General features: G+C 40.7%; 1 protein-coding gene across 7 annotated transcripts in view; it reads left to right on the top strand.

Annotated features, from left to right (window-relative positions):
• LOC134340674 (probable E3 ubiquitin-protein ligase RNF144A-A) overlaps nucleotides 1–13,507 on the top strand; it is a 104,073-nt gene that overhangs the window by 54,085 nt on the left and 36,481 nt on the right. For 2 of the 7 annotated variants that reach the window (XM_063038125.1, XM_063038114.1), the window contains 2 exons: nucleotides 4,559–4,635; nucleotides 7,663–7,827. In XM_063038125.1, coding sequence (XP_062894195.1) covers nucleotides 7,693–7,827 — 135 coding nt within the window. In that variant the 5' untranslated portion in view covers nucleotides 4,559–4,635; nucleotides 7,663–7,692. Of the gene's footprint in view, nucleotides 1–3,552; nucleotides 3,692–3,758; nucleotides 4,158–4,558; nucleotides 4,636–7,662; nucleotides 7,828–13,507 lie in introns of those variants that run through there. The other 5 variants (XM_063038141.1, XM_063038132.1, XM_063038158.1 and 2 more) reach the window with 4 other exon arrangements.

The raw sequence follows: 13,507 nt of genomic DNA on the forward strand, positions 1-13,507 counted from the left end.
TTTCTTATACTCCGTCTAGCTAGCTTCCAACCTGTTGGCATGAACATCAAATTCTCGAACTTCTAGTAATGCCCCCACCCCTTCACTATTCCCCAATCCCTTTACCCTCTCACCTTATCCCCTTATGTGCCCATCACTTCCCTCTGGTGTTTCTTCCACTTTTCTTTCTTTCATGGCCTTCTGCTCTCTCCTGTCAGATTGCCCTCTCTCCAGCCCTCTATCTCTTTCACCAGTCGACTTCCCAGCTCTTTACTTCAACTCTCCCCCGCCACCCCAGTTTCACTTATCACCTTGTGTTTTTTCCTACCCTCCCCCCATTTTCTAACTCCTCATCTTTTTTTCTTCAGTGCTGATGAAGAGTCTTGGCCGAAACATCGACTATAGTCTTTTCCATAGATGCTGTCTGGCCTGCTGAGTTCTTCCAGCGCTTACACAAATCTCCCCTCATAAGTAACGTCTTCCAAACTCTGCAACCACATCCTATCGATAGTGTGCCAACTGGAACTCCCCACAGGGCTCCAAGCAAGGTCTAACTCGCGTTTTGTGAAGTTGCCATATAATGAATCAACTTCTATGCTGTTTTATTCTATTAAGTTGAACTGCATGTTTGTTACAAAATTCTACCAGTGAACATTTTTGGGCCACACTTATAACTAGCAGTTTGCTGTTCACAAATATCCAAGGTAATTTAAAAATTAAAATGACTGGAATTTTCTGATGTATCTTGCATTGTAAGTTGAATATAATTTTTCACTTTGCTTTTATTTTTCATCAACTTTGCACATTAGGATTAGCAATAAGATTTAATGAAGTTCCACAGGCAGCCCCTGAATAATATATTATATTTTAATAGCGAATATATTCATTTTGTCTATAAACCTTAAATGGGAGTGATGCTTTGAGGTTTGTATCAGGTTATCTGTGATTTGTAGTCCAGCCTATGTGTTTCTCTTCACTGGCCTGAATGCTGAACTAATAATTGTGGCATTGAAGCCGCTCTTAGAGTTTTAAACTCTGGGCGTTTCCCGGTTACTGGCTACTGAGCTGCTTGATAGAACTCCTTGGATTAGAAACCTTAGCTCATATTCTCAGAAAGAGGACATATGTGGAAAAGTATGTGCTGGGAAATATAATCGGTATAAACAACCAGAGTTCTTTTGCGCAAAATACTGCAGATGCTAGAAAGTTGAAGTAAAACAGATTAGGCTTGAAGCAACACATATAAAAATTGCTGTTGAACGCAGCAGGCCAGGCAGGACAAAGGGTCTCGGCTCGAAACATCGACTGTACCTCTTCCTGTAGATGTTGCCTGGCCTGCTGCGTTCACCAGCAGTTTTTATGTGTGTTGCTTGAAATTCCAGCATCTGCAGATTTCCGCATGTTTGTGCAGATCAGGCTTGAAGTGCTCAACAAGAAAGGCATCACCCATGGTGAAAGAAACTGAGTTTTCATTTCAGGTACAAGAAAAGGTATTGGGTTATCTGAACATGCTTTGAGACAACAATGCTACAACATCTTCTTGTAGACGGATTGCATGATCTATTTCATCTGTCTATCCACTACTTGCTATAAAACAACACTTTATCTACTAACATACATCAAAGTTGCTGGTGAACGCAGCAGGCCAAGCAGCATCTATAGGAAGAGGCGCAGTCGACGTTTCAGGCCGAGACCCTTCGTCAGGACTAACTGAAGGAAGAGTGAGTAAGGGATTTGAAAGCTGGAGGGGGAGGGGGAGATGCAAAATGATAGGAGAAGACAGGAGGGGGAGGGATAGAGCCGAGAGCTGGACAGGTGATAGGCAAAAGGGGATACGAGAGGATCATGGGACAGGAGGCCTAGGGAGAAAGACGGGGGGGGGGTGACCCAGAGGATGGGCAAGAGGTATATTCAGAGGGACAGAGGGAGAAAAAGGAGAGTGAGAGAAAGAATGTGTGCATAAAAAGGAGTAACAGCTGGGGTACGAGGGGGAGGTGGGGCCTAGCGGAAGTTAGAGAAGTCAATGTTCATGCCATCAGGTTGGAGGCTACCCAGACGGAATATAAGGTGTTGTTCCTCCAACCTGAGTGTGGCTTCATCTTTACAGTAGAGGAGGCCGTGGATAGACATGTCAGAATGGGAATGGGATGTGGAATTAAAATGTGTGGCCACTGGGAGATCCTGCTTTCTCTGGCGGACAGAGCATAGATGTTCAGCAAAGATGTTCAGATCTACGCTCTGTCCGCCAGAGAAAGCAGGATCTCCCAGTGGCCACACATTTTAATTCCACATCCCATTCCCATTCTGACATGTCTATCCACGGCCTCCTCTACTGTAAAGATGAAGCCACACTCAGGTTGGAGGAACAACACCTTATATTCCGTCTGGGTAGCCTCCAACCTGATGGCATGAACATTGACTTCTCTAACTTCCGCTAGGCCCCACCTCCCCCTCGTACCCCAGCTGTTACTCCTTTTTATGCACACATTCTTTCTCTCACTCTCCTTTTTCTCCCTCTGTCCCTCTGAATATACCTCTTGCCCATCCTCTGGGTCACCCCCCCCCCCGTCTTTCTCCCTAGGCCTCCTGTCCCATGAACCTCTCGTATCCCCTTTTGCCTATCACCTGTCCAGCTCTCGGCTCGATCCCTCCCCCTCCTGTCTTCTCCTATCATTTTGCATCTCCCCCTCCCCCTCCAGCTTTCAAATCCCTTACTCACTCTTCCTTCAGTTAGTCCTGACGAAGGGTCTCGGCCTGAAACGTCGACTGCGCCTCTTCCTATAGATGCTGCTTGGCCTGCTGCGTTCACCAGCAACTTTGATGTATGTTGCTTGAATTTCCAGCATCTGCAGAATTCCTGTTGTTTACTTTATCTACTAGTTGTAGTAGGACAGCTTTTTTGGCCCAAATTGCAGATTGCTTTTCCTTTGACAATTTTTTTTTGTTCCGGTTTGAACAATTATGGTATATAACACCATGGTGGCTGGGCCAGTGCTGAGATCCTGCTCACGGATAAACTCCTTTTGTTTGGATGTGTTCGCTGTGACTAATCTGGCACAATGTATGCTTCCTGGTTTAAGAGATTCACATTGCAGAAGTAGGCAGGTCAAATAAATGCAATTACTTTCCAGTTTTACAGCTGGTGTGGTAATGGAAGATCCAGCTCTGTTTATTTAGTTAATCTATTACATATATTTTATGTGTCAGTACTTAGATTAGAGGCATATAATCATGTAGGCAGCAAAGTTCGAGTTTTTTTAATGTTAAAAATCTAGTTATAGTGTAAAATTATAAAAATAGGTGCAATAATGCTAAGACTTATTAATATAATTTATACAGCAGGTCAGCATCAATTTATTTGCTTTATTTTTGAATACTCTCAATTAATTTTGCTCTGAATTTGCAATCTCTCACCTGAAACCATGGTTTATTATCCCTCTAAGTTTATCCACTGTGGTTCCCCAGCTATATCCACGTTAGTCAGTAACTAGCTGGTGGTCTGAATCTTTAAAAAAAAGCACTAGTGCTTGACAAATATGCTGATAGGGACAGTAAAGATCAGTGAGTCTGACACTTTGCCTGGCCCATTGCATCCAGTTTGCCTCGTATCTGCTGAGAATTGTGGTGTGCAGCTGAGGAGGCATGCTCCAAACCTCCATCACCCACACTTCGAGGAAGTGAATGCCTTCCTGAAACTAAAGGGAGAAATATGGTATGGGTAAATCTTTAAAGATGTGTTACATGATGAGAAGGTTGCTAATGCAATTGGAATTGTTGGGTTTATTGTACTAAGTACAAAAGCAAACAAGCTGCACCGTGCTCTGGTTAGCTACAGCTGGAGATTTGTGTCCTTTTCTGAGAACTGCACTTAAGGGAGATGTTAAAGCATTGGAGAAAGTCTGGAAGAGATTTTACAAAATTGTATCAGGAATGACTTGCAATCAGTGGCCACCTGCTTGTCAATGCAAATATCTAATCAACCAATCATGTGGCAGCTGCTCAATGCATAAAAACATGCTGACATGGTTAAGAGGTTCTAACACTGCCTGGAAGGGTGGAAGAAGCAGTTTCAGTGGCAATTTCTGTAAGATGATGGATATTATGGAAATATAGGGAAAATTGCACCAATCTGATGAAAGAATTTGAAAGATTATCCCAATTGGCCTATTGGTGAGAAGGTAAGGTCTTCATATACTGTATCATTTTTGGTTCTATGTTAATTAAGAGCTTGCCCAGAAAAAGTGATAAGTTATGTAAAATAAATAAACTCAAAAAAGTAGGTATGGGAATGTACTTCAAAATTTCAGCTAGATTTTATGTAGGTGGTAACTTATCTTTACTTATGTTACCATAGATTTGGATGTATATAGAATTGAGTTTTAATGATACTTTTGAAATGTGTTACACAAAAATATTTGTCTAACTCTGCTTATTCCAGTTATAGTGTTATAATAGAAACTTAAATTTTGAGAGTGAGTTGTTTTGAAACTTTTTGATTTAGCTAAAATTCAGTGTGAGATTTATAGCACCAACTTAAGAGTCTTTAAACCTTCTCACAATTTTCTGCATGTCATTTCAGATCAATTTCATGATATATTTACGAACAGCCACCAATGACCTCTTTGTTCTCCGGCCTGTTTGGAACTTGGTCCACCAGTAAGTAGATTACTACAGCTAAATTTGAAAACATGAAGGAAAGAATTGATGTACAATTAAAACTGATTAATATAGTAATTTACAGAAATTGAACATGTTAGTAAAGCCATGTAGCAGCATATGTTATGGTTATCAGCATTTTCTGCTGTTGGAAAAGAGTGGAAAATGTTCAGACTTAATAATGAGTTTGAAGGCCTATGCTGCACTGGGAGCCAAGTGCTGAAGAAGTTGCCTGTTAAATCAGCATGTTAATAAACCATGTTGCATACTTCTCAAAGTTTTACAGAATTTTCCACTAATATTTCCAAGCTAATGATATTAGGATATGTGCATTATCCAACTGAAATTTTGAGGAAAAAAGGTAAGGAAATTTAGTGACATACTGTGAGGATTGGAAGATCTATTACTGTATTTCTGAATCAGTTGAGCACCGCACACATGAAGATATGAAGACATGGTGACCTCCAGCAGTGTGCCATGTGTCACTGACGCCATTTCCATGTATCTTGCTAATTTCTTGGTATGTGAGGCGGCTGCTGCTGCTGTGAAATTGCTTGAATAGATCCCAGCTGCTGGAAACTTATTTTTGGTTGGCCCAGTTGAAATTATTGATGTCTCCTGACTATCTGAATCTGTTTTTCATCCACCACATCACCAATATTTTCCACACCCACCCTTGATCTATCTGATTATGACCTGAACGTTCTTTTCCACCTCCCCCTTCTCCACCTCCAGCTGATTACAATCTTGACACCCCACTCCAAAGCCAATCCTGACTCTTGAGTTCCCCAGCACCAAAGCTAGCACCTTTCCCAGGCAATGATGAGTGGAAGAAAGATCTTTGAAGACATGGTGTGTAGCCCCTCTCTTTTCCATCTGGTCTTTTCAAGTGGTGGGCCTTTACATAAAAATGTCACCAGCACACTTGAGACTGCATATATCTTGGTGGCAAAGAATATTTAAGACTTGTCATCTAAATTGGATATGATGTTGCTTACTGAAGGAATTAATTTACTTGTGGACTTGGCACTTAAATATTAAAGCAGGTTTTCAGATCACTGTCTAATCTGAAGTAGTACTACAAAGATTATTGAATTAAAAATGGTTTAAAACAACTAAATTTGTTTTTTAATCACTGAACTTACTGAGTTAATACGTAACAAGGTGAGAATATTTGGAATTGTTATTGCTCATCAATGTAAATTACTGTAAGTAATTTCTCATGCACGAGAAAAAGCTTCCACTGTGCAATTTAGAATCAAAACCAGAATCAAGTTCATTATCACTGACGTATGTCATGACATTTGTTCTATGACAGGTGTGTATCTCAGATGGGTAGATTGGGGTTGGTGTATTTTGATCTTTATCATGAGTGAGGCAATTACTACTTGATTAATTGATGATTCATCCCATGAAAATTTAAGACTGACTTTCCTGGTGGTGATGATGATCATTATTCCTGGTGTTGGAGGTAGCTTCTCTTTTTTATTCTTTCTGGGAACTGCGACCGCATTTCAATTGTAATTTCAGGCAGGGCTTGATGGGTGCAGATGGATATTTTGGTGGCAGCAGGGTGAATCCTGAAGAGAAGTCATCATTGTGCACTGCGGAATGGGCCCATCATGCATGTGCTATCTCTCAAAATAATCATTTGGTCTCATTGCCCTGATACTTCATCAAGGCTTTCTGTTAACAATTATTTATCTACTTCCTTATTCTGCTTTTATAAATTAAGCCCTGAGCCCTGTTTTTGATGGGGAATTCTATATGCTAACAGTCCTCATTATATCAATGTTGCCTTTTTAAACCTAATGTGTTGTTTAGCGAAGGATTTAAATTGCTGAGAAAATTCTGATAATATTTTCCCCCCCAAATTGCCTTTTCAAAGCTTGAAAGTAAAATGAAACATGGGTTTGTTTCTTCAAATTATTCTGAGTTAGTGAGGCTAATTATAATGCCCAGAAATCAGTTGAGGTAAGATAATTTTGCACATAGTGGTCAGTAAACTAGGAGTTTCCTTATAAACAAACATTTCTAGAGGCAGGGTTTTAAAAGTAAATTGGCTGTAGCAATACAAAGTTGTGTGGTTTGACATGTAGAGCTCTTCCAAGGTGACATGACCATTTGACAAAGATTAAAAAAGAGATAGGTATTTGCAACCCTTCACTGTGAATAGATGCAGATAAAAGCCAGATAGTCATGCCATTTTTTTTCCCTATATAAGATGCTGGTTACAAATTAGCTAGAGTACCATGTGCCATTTTAAGATTTCAAGACTGTAGAGAAGATTTATCAGGGGTGTAGGCTTACTTACAGAACTGGAGAACCTGTAGGTTGTTAGAGCGAAGTTGAGAGACTTTCAAAAGGGAGAGTGAAAGAGGAGAATCTACAACCACTGGCAAGAAGGGCAATCACAAAGAAGGAGCAAAATTGACCAAGGAGATGGAAGTTAAATGAGTTCAATATGCAGAGAATTGTTATGATCTGGAATGTATAGGCTGGAAGTTTGATGGGGACAGGTTGAATAAGAACTTTGAATAACAAGTCAGATAAATGCCTTGAGGGGAGATGGTTATGATGCAATGAAGAAAACAGTGTGCTAGGACTAACAGGAGAGCTATTTCAAAGAGCTAGCTCAGCCGCAGTGGGCCAAGAGACTTTGATGTAAGGTTGAACTACAATTTTCCACACAGGTTGTTTGTTTGAAAGTGTCATGAAATCCTAGCATGTTTAAAAATTGAAATAATCAATTCCCTTTTAGCTAATGGAGAATTTGAACCCCCCTTCCCCCCCCCCCAAAATGAAGTTGGTAAAACTATGCCTGCAGTGATGTGTATGGTGTACAGCTCAGTTTTACCTCCCAAAATAACGTATTTACCTGCCACGTTATGTTCTGCACATTGTAAACATTAAATGTGACTAAAGCTGTTTAGTTTGAGGAAATTCATCAATGTCAGTATCACATTTCATAGCTCTGTTGTGCTTTTATTAAAAAAAATGAACGTGATTAAATTGTTGCACTTGCAGGTATTTTCTTTCTTCCAGATTCAACATAGAATGACAACAGAAAGGTATAGGCCTACATGGGACCTGGCATTGGATCCCCTTGTATCCTGTAAACTGTGCCTTGGGGAATATCCTTTGGAGCAAATGACAACAATATCACAGTGCCAATGTGTATTCTGCACTCTGGTTGGTATAATTATTTTTGTTACTCTCTTAACAATTGTAGGTACTTGAACCAATTTTGCAAAGTGTTCATTTGTCCCATATGCAATAGTCTTAATAGATTTGACACTTTCATCAATTTCAATTATAAAAATTGCAGGAAGCAGAATTTATCACTGCTGAATTTGTACATCAAAGCATGAAATAGCAAAAATCTTTTAAAATCACAGAATGGGAAGAATAACTTAAAATGTTAATATTGTAATCAGCTTATTTAATATACAGTGGATTCCAGTTATTTGGGCCATCAGTTAATCAGGGCAGCCACTTATTTGGGACAACTCTTAAAGAACAAAACTAATTGTGGAATAGCCAAATTCCCTTTGTTTATTTGGGACATCATGCCACTTATTTGGGACAGGAACTTGTTGAACAGATTCTAACTAGTGTCAGTTGCGTGCACTTGTGTGGCTGTTAGACACTACACTGTGCTTAGAGTGAACAGTTTTTAAATAGTGCCAGTTGTGTGTATTTGTGTTCAAAAGGTAGTGATTTTTTATCACAGGAAGTTGGTGAGAAATAGGCAGTAAGACAATTCCGAACTGTATATTGCTCATTGTGGTTTCAAACATTGAGGCTTGGAGAAGCCGGAAGTGGCCGGGAGTGAAAATTTCACTACTTCAGCAAGTTAGCGACTACGAAGAATTTGAAGGTATCGACAATATCTTGAATATTACAATGAAAATGAAGATTTAGAAGATTATTGAAATCATTGTATGAAGGTGTTTGGTCTGATTTTGTTATTTTACAGTCAATCAAAAGAACCAGATGAATTCCTCCATTGATAACTATTGGAACTAATACCCAGTTTTATAGTATTGTGGTTGTGTTTTAATTTGTTCTGTATTATGTACATAATTTGTTACTCTGTTAAACAGCAGTTTGTCTTTTTCATTCCTTTTTAATGATTTCCATAAAGCTTCAGCTAATTGGGTCAAAAAGTATTGGTCCCAATGCGTCCTAATTAACTGGGAACCAGTGTAGTAATTTAATTCACAGTTCCTCCAAAATTAAATCTTTGTCGTTTCTGGATTTTATTTTTATTTCACTGTTATCGGTGTGGTGCTTGATTTGGTATGATTATTAAATGATTTGTTCCAATTTTGATTTTGTAAGATATTGCTCAATTTGTTTTACCAATAATGCTGAATCACCTTATATTTTATAATTCAAAAGGTAGATTTATTTTGCTTTGTAGTAATTTTCCACATTGAATGCATCATCTCCTGTGGATGGAACTCAACAGATTTTCTATTTTAAGAGCTTTTGGCATTGAGATTTATTTTGCATCCTGTCACGAATTTTGGATTATTAATATATCTGGTCTCTATTACTTATTGAATTTAAAATGATTAACTTTGTGTTTTTAATGTAATTGTTAATGATTTTCTTTAGCCTATAATTTTTTTGACACAATGCATTGAGGAAGCTGGGCATGGCTGTTGTGGCTTCGCACAAGTAATCCCTCAGCTTTGACTCCATTTCCACTAAAGTTACCATGCTGCTCTAACCCATTATCCCACAGAAATCCTTCTAAATCACCCTTCTCCCATGAACAATGATCCTTAAATACTACCCCTTTCCCAATCCCTTTCCAAATCCATGAGGCTCTTGGCTCAAAGAAAATGCCTTGTCGATGAAGAAGCACATTCTGTAACACCTGCTCACATGTCCTCAGTCTGGTGAGGGCATTGTAAAGGAGATATTCGGCTGTGACTATGAATCCGATTGACACCGTGGTATCATCCAGATCTTATTGCCCTGCAGTATTGAGTGGCTAAGAGTGAAAAATGACACACATGGTTGTTTCTTTTGCACTATCCTTGTTTGTTCCCCAAATCTAATTAGCCTTAGCTGTAAAATAACAATCACTTTGCCTTTGCCGATAAAATGGCTTATATGAGAGGAAAACATCCCGGAGGAGCTCATCAATAACATAAGATTTAATGGGATAAGTGTGATGGATCGCTTTACTGAAAATCACAATATAGACCATTTCATAGGAATACAACCCTTCTGTAATATGGCCAGCTTAGATAGAGATATCGTCATGTAAGATGGGATAAAAATTGACAGGAGTGGCTTTAAAGTAAGCTTGCACTGAATATTATTTTGGAGTAAGCCAATGTAATTTTAATTTGGTGAAAGGCAAAATCAAACTTAAAAATGCGAAGTCTTCAAGTCCTTGTGAAGGTGCCTCCAGGTTGTATTGGTCAAATCTAGCATAAAAGGCATTGAGCTCAACTAGGTGTGAAACCTTGTTGTCGCCTATGTCATTTGGTTTTAAGTTGTAGGAGATGGTAGCATTCAAGCCCTGCTACAGCCATCAAGCATCCTTCTCTGATTCATGATTGTTCCAGAATTGCCACTTGTGTTTGAGAAGGCTTTCTGGAGGTTGTACCTAGACCTTCCTTGGTCACCAGTCCTGAACGCCAGCAATCTAGCTCTCAGCAGATTGTGGATCACTTGGTTCATCCAGGGCTTCTGGTTGGGGAAGACTCCGAATGATTTTGTGGGAACGCTCATCCATGAAGCCTGAGAACATGGCTATCTAATGACTCAAAGCAATCCCAAAGTCATTCCTTTGTCTCTCATGACAATCTGTTTATTGTCCTTGTCTCTGGCGCCGTGCTCTTTAGTCTCTACCTGTATGCAGGTAGGAGGAGGACAGCAAGGTAATAAGATTTCCCCAAATACAGTAGGTATTCCTGATGGTAGTGTAACAAGGTTTGAGTGTGTTGGGACCCCTGGTGCTGCAGGTGGAAGACCTTAGCAATGATATGAAAAGTGTCAGGGTAGGCTGTTCCTTGTTTGCTAATCATGGCACTCAGTATATAAAATGCTTGCTTAACATCTGCCTTTGGGAGTCATAATCACAGAGGAGAACTCGCTTTGTAATTCGAATAGATGGCTCCTCATTAGATGTTCCAGATCGGGAGAAAAAGAGTGAGTCAAGACCACTACATCTGAGTACCACAAAGAATTTGTCATGAAACACAAACCCCCACCCCTTGCTTTCTTTGAATCGCGAAAGCCTCTGGCTGGGCTGCCATACCTAGTGTCCAGAGTGAGCCATCTCTCTGTAAAACAGAGAAAGCAGCAATCCCTCTTTTTCCTCCAATACAGAAATGTTGCAGTTAGGTTTTCTATCTTCTTCAGTTACTGTATATTAGCTAATAAGATTCTGGGGAGAGGAAGTTTCATACCCTGAAACTTTAGTCTGGCTTGAAGTCTGTGTGATACCTGCATTCTTGAGAGTCAAGTTCAAGTACTGCAAGAGGCTGCGCTCCTCCATCCCCGCACCAGGAAAGCTTCAAAGCCCTCCACTTCTTCCTGAACACCAGACCCAACCAGTTCCCCTTCACCACCACTCTCCTCTGTCTGGCAGAGCTGCTCTTCACTCTCGATAATTTCTCCACTTCCTTCAAGCATAAGATGTAGCTGTGGGGATTTGCATGGGTCCCAGCTATGCCTGTCTGTTTGTTGGCTCTGTGGAACAGCCTATGCTCCAACCCTACACTGGTATCACTCCCCCACTTTTCCTACACTACATTGACAACTACATTGCTGCTGCTTCCTGCACTCATGCTGCACTTGTTGACTTCACCAGTTTTGCCTCCAACTTCCACCCTGCCCTCAAATTTACGTGGTCCATTTCGCTCACCTTTCTTTATCTGTGGAGGCAGATTATCCACTGATATCTTTTATAAACTCACTGTTTCTCACATCCACCTGGACTATTCCTCTTCCCACCCGGTTACTTGTAAAAATGCCACCCCCTTCTCTCAATTGCTCTGTCTCTGCTGCATTTGCTCTCAACGTGCGACTTTTCATTTCCGAGCTAATGAGATATCCTCCTCCTTCAAAGAAAGGGGTTTTCTTCCTCCATCAACACTGGCCTCACCCGCATCTTTCCTTTCATGCACTTCTGCCCTCACCTGTTCCTCCTGCCACCCCACCAGGGAAAGGGTTCCTACCACCCCATTAGCCTCTGCGGCCAGCACATAATTCTCTGTAACTTACACCATCTCCAATGGGATCCCAGCACCAAGCACACCTTCCCCTCCTCACTTTCTGCTTTCTGCAGGGATCACTCCCTACGCGACTCCATTGTCCATTCGTCTCACCCCACTGATCTTCCTCCTGGTATTTATCCTTGAAAGTGGAACAAGTGCTACACTTGCCCCTACACCACCTCCATCACTACCATTCAGGGCACCAAGCAGTCCTTCCAGGTGAGGTGACACTTCTATTGGGGTTAGCTACTGTACCTGCTGCTCCTGTATATTGGTGAGATCTGATGTAGATTAGGAGACTGCTTCGCTAAGCACCTATGCTCCATCCACCAGAAAAAGTGGGATTTCCTGATGGCCAGCCATTTCAATTCCACTTCCCATTCCCATTCTGACATGTCAGTCCATGGCCGCCTCTACTGCTGTGATGAGGGCACACTTGGGTTGGAGGATGACGTGAACATTGATTTCTTGAACTTGTAGTAGTAGACCTCCCCTCCTTTTCCTTCACTATTCCCCATTACCATTTCCCTTTCTCACCTTCTCTTTACCTACCCATCACTTCCCTCTGGTGTTCCTCCCCCTTCCCTTTCTTCCATGGCCTTTTGTCCTCTCCGACCAGATATTCCCTTGTCCAGCCCTCCATCTTTTTTACCAGTTGACTTCCCAGCTCTTTACTTCACCCCTCCCCGTCTCCTGCTTTCATCTATTACCTAGTACCTTGTACCTCTTCCTTTCCTCCCCCAATTCTTATTCTTACTTCTAATCTGCTTTTTCCAGTCCTGATGAAGAGTCTCAGCCCAAAATGTTGACTATTCACTCATAGCGATAGTAGTTCAGAAGAAGTATCTCTAGAGGTTTTGTGTTTTGCAGGCAAGCCATCATGTATCACCAATGCCATCTTAAAATTCACCTGAGTTATGGGCCTGTGGGATTAGGGCCATCTCCTGCTTTTAATCCAAACTGCCACCTTACCATAAGAGAGGAAGGAGAGGATATTGCATTCTTGATTGATGGTAAAATTGGATCTTACTGCTGTCATAGCTATATGCAATCAGTATTGTCCCTCACCCAATATCACTAGAACAGAATGATCGGTCATATGTTCATCACTATTTGTAGATTCTTGTGTGCAAATTGTTTGCAAATGTATAATAAGAGTAGACTTAGGAAAACAAGGTACTCAGTGCTAAAGCACTTTGGTTATGAACAGCACAGTATAAAGGGTTTTACATGAGTGCAGTGGTTAGTGTAAGCCTTTACAGTGCCAATGACCAGGGTACAATTCCACTGCTGTCTGTAAGCAGTTTGTACATTTCCCCTGTGACCGTGTGTGTTTCTGTTTCTTCCACATCTCAAAGACGTGCGGGTTAAGTGGTCACGTGTGTAATTGGGCTGACCAGGTTTTTTGAGTGAGAAGGGTCTGTTACTATAAGAGACCATAACCTCGGAGCAGAATTAGGCTATTTGGCCTATCAAGTCTGCTCTGCATTTTTACTGTGCTGTATCTCTAAATAGAAAATAAATCAACTCAAGTCTTTCACTTTTTTTTAGCTAGCTGAAGTTGCTGGGACAAACGTCTCTATGTATTGTAAGTTTGTCAGTTTTAATCCAGCTTCTATAAGCTATTC

The sequence above is a fragment of the Mobula hypostoma genome, chromosome 2 (assembly GCF_963921235.1).
Source record: "Mobula hypostoma chromosome 2, sMobHyp1.1, whole genome shotgun sequence".
Lineage (NCBI taxonomy): Eukaryota > Metazoa > Chordata > Chondrichthyes > Myliobatiformes > Myliobatidae > Mobula > Mobula hypostoma.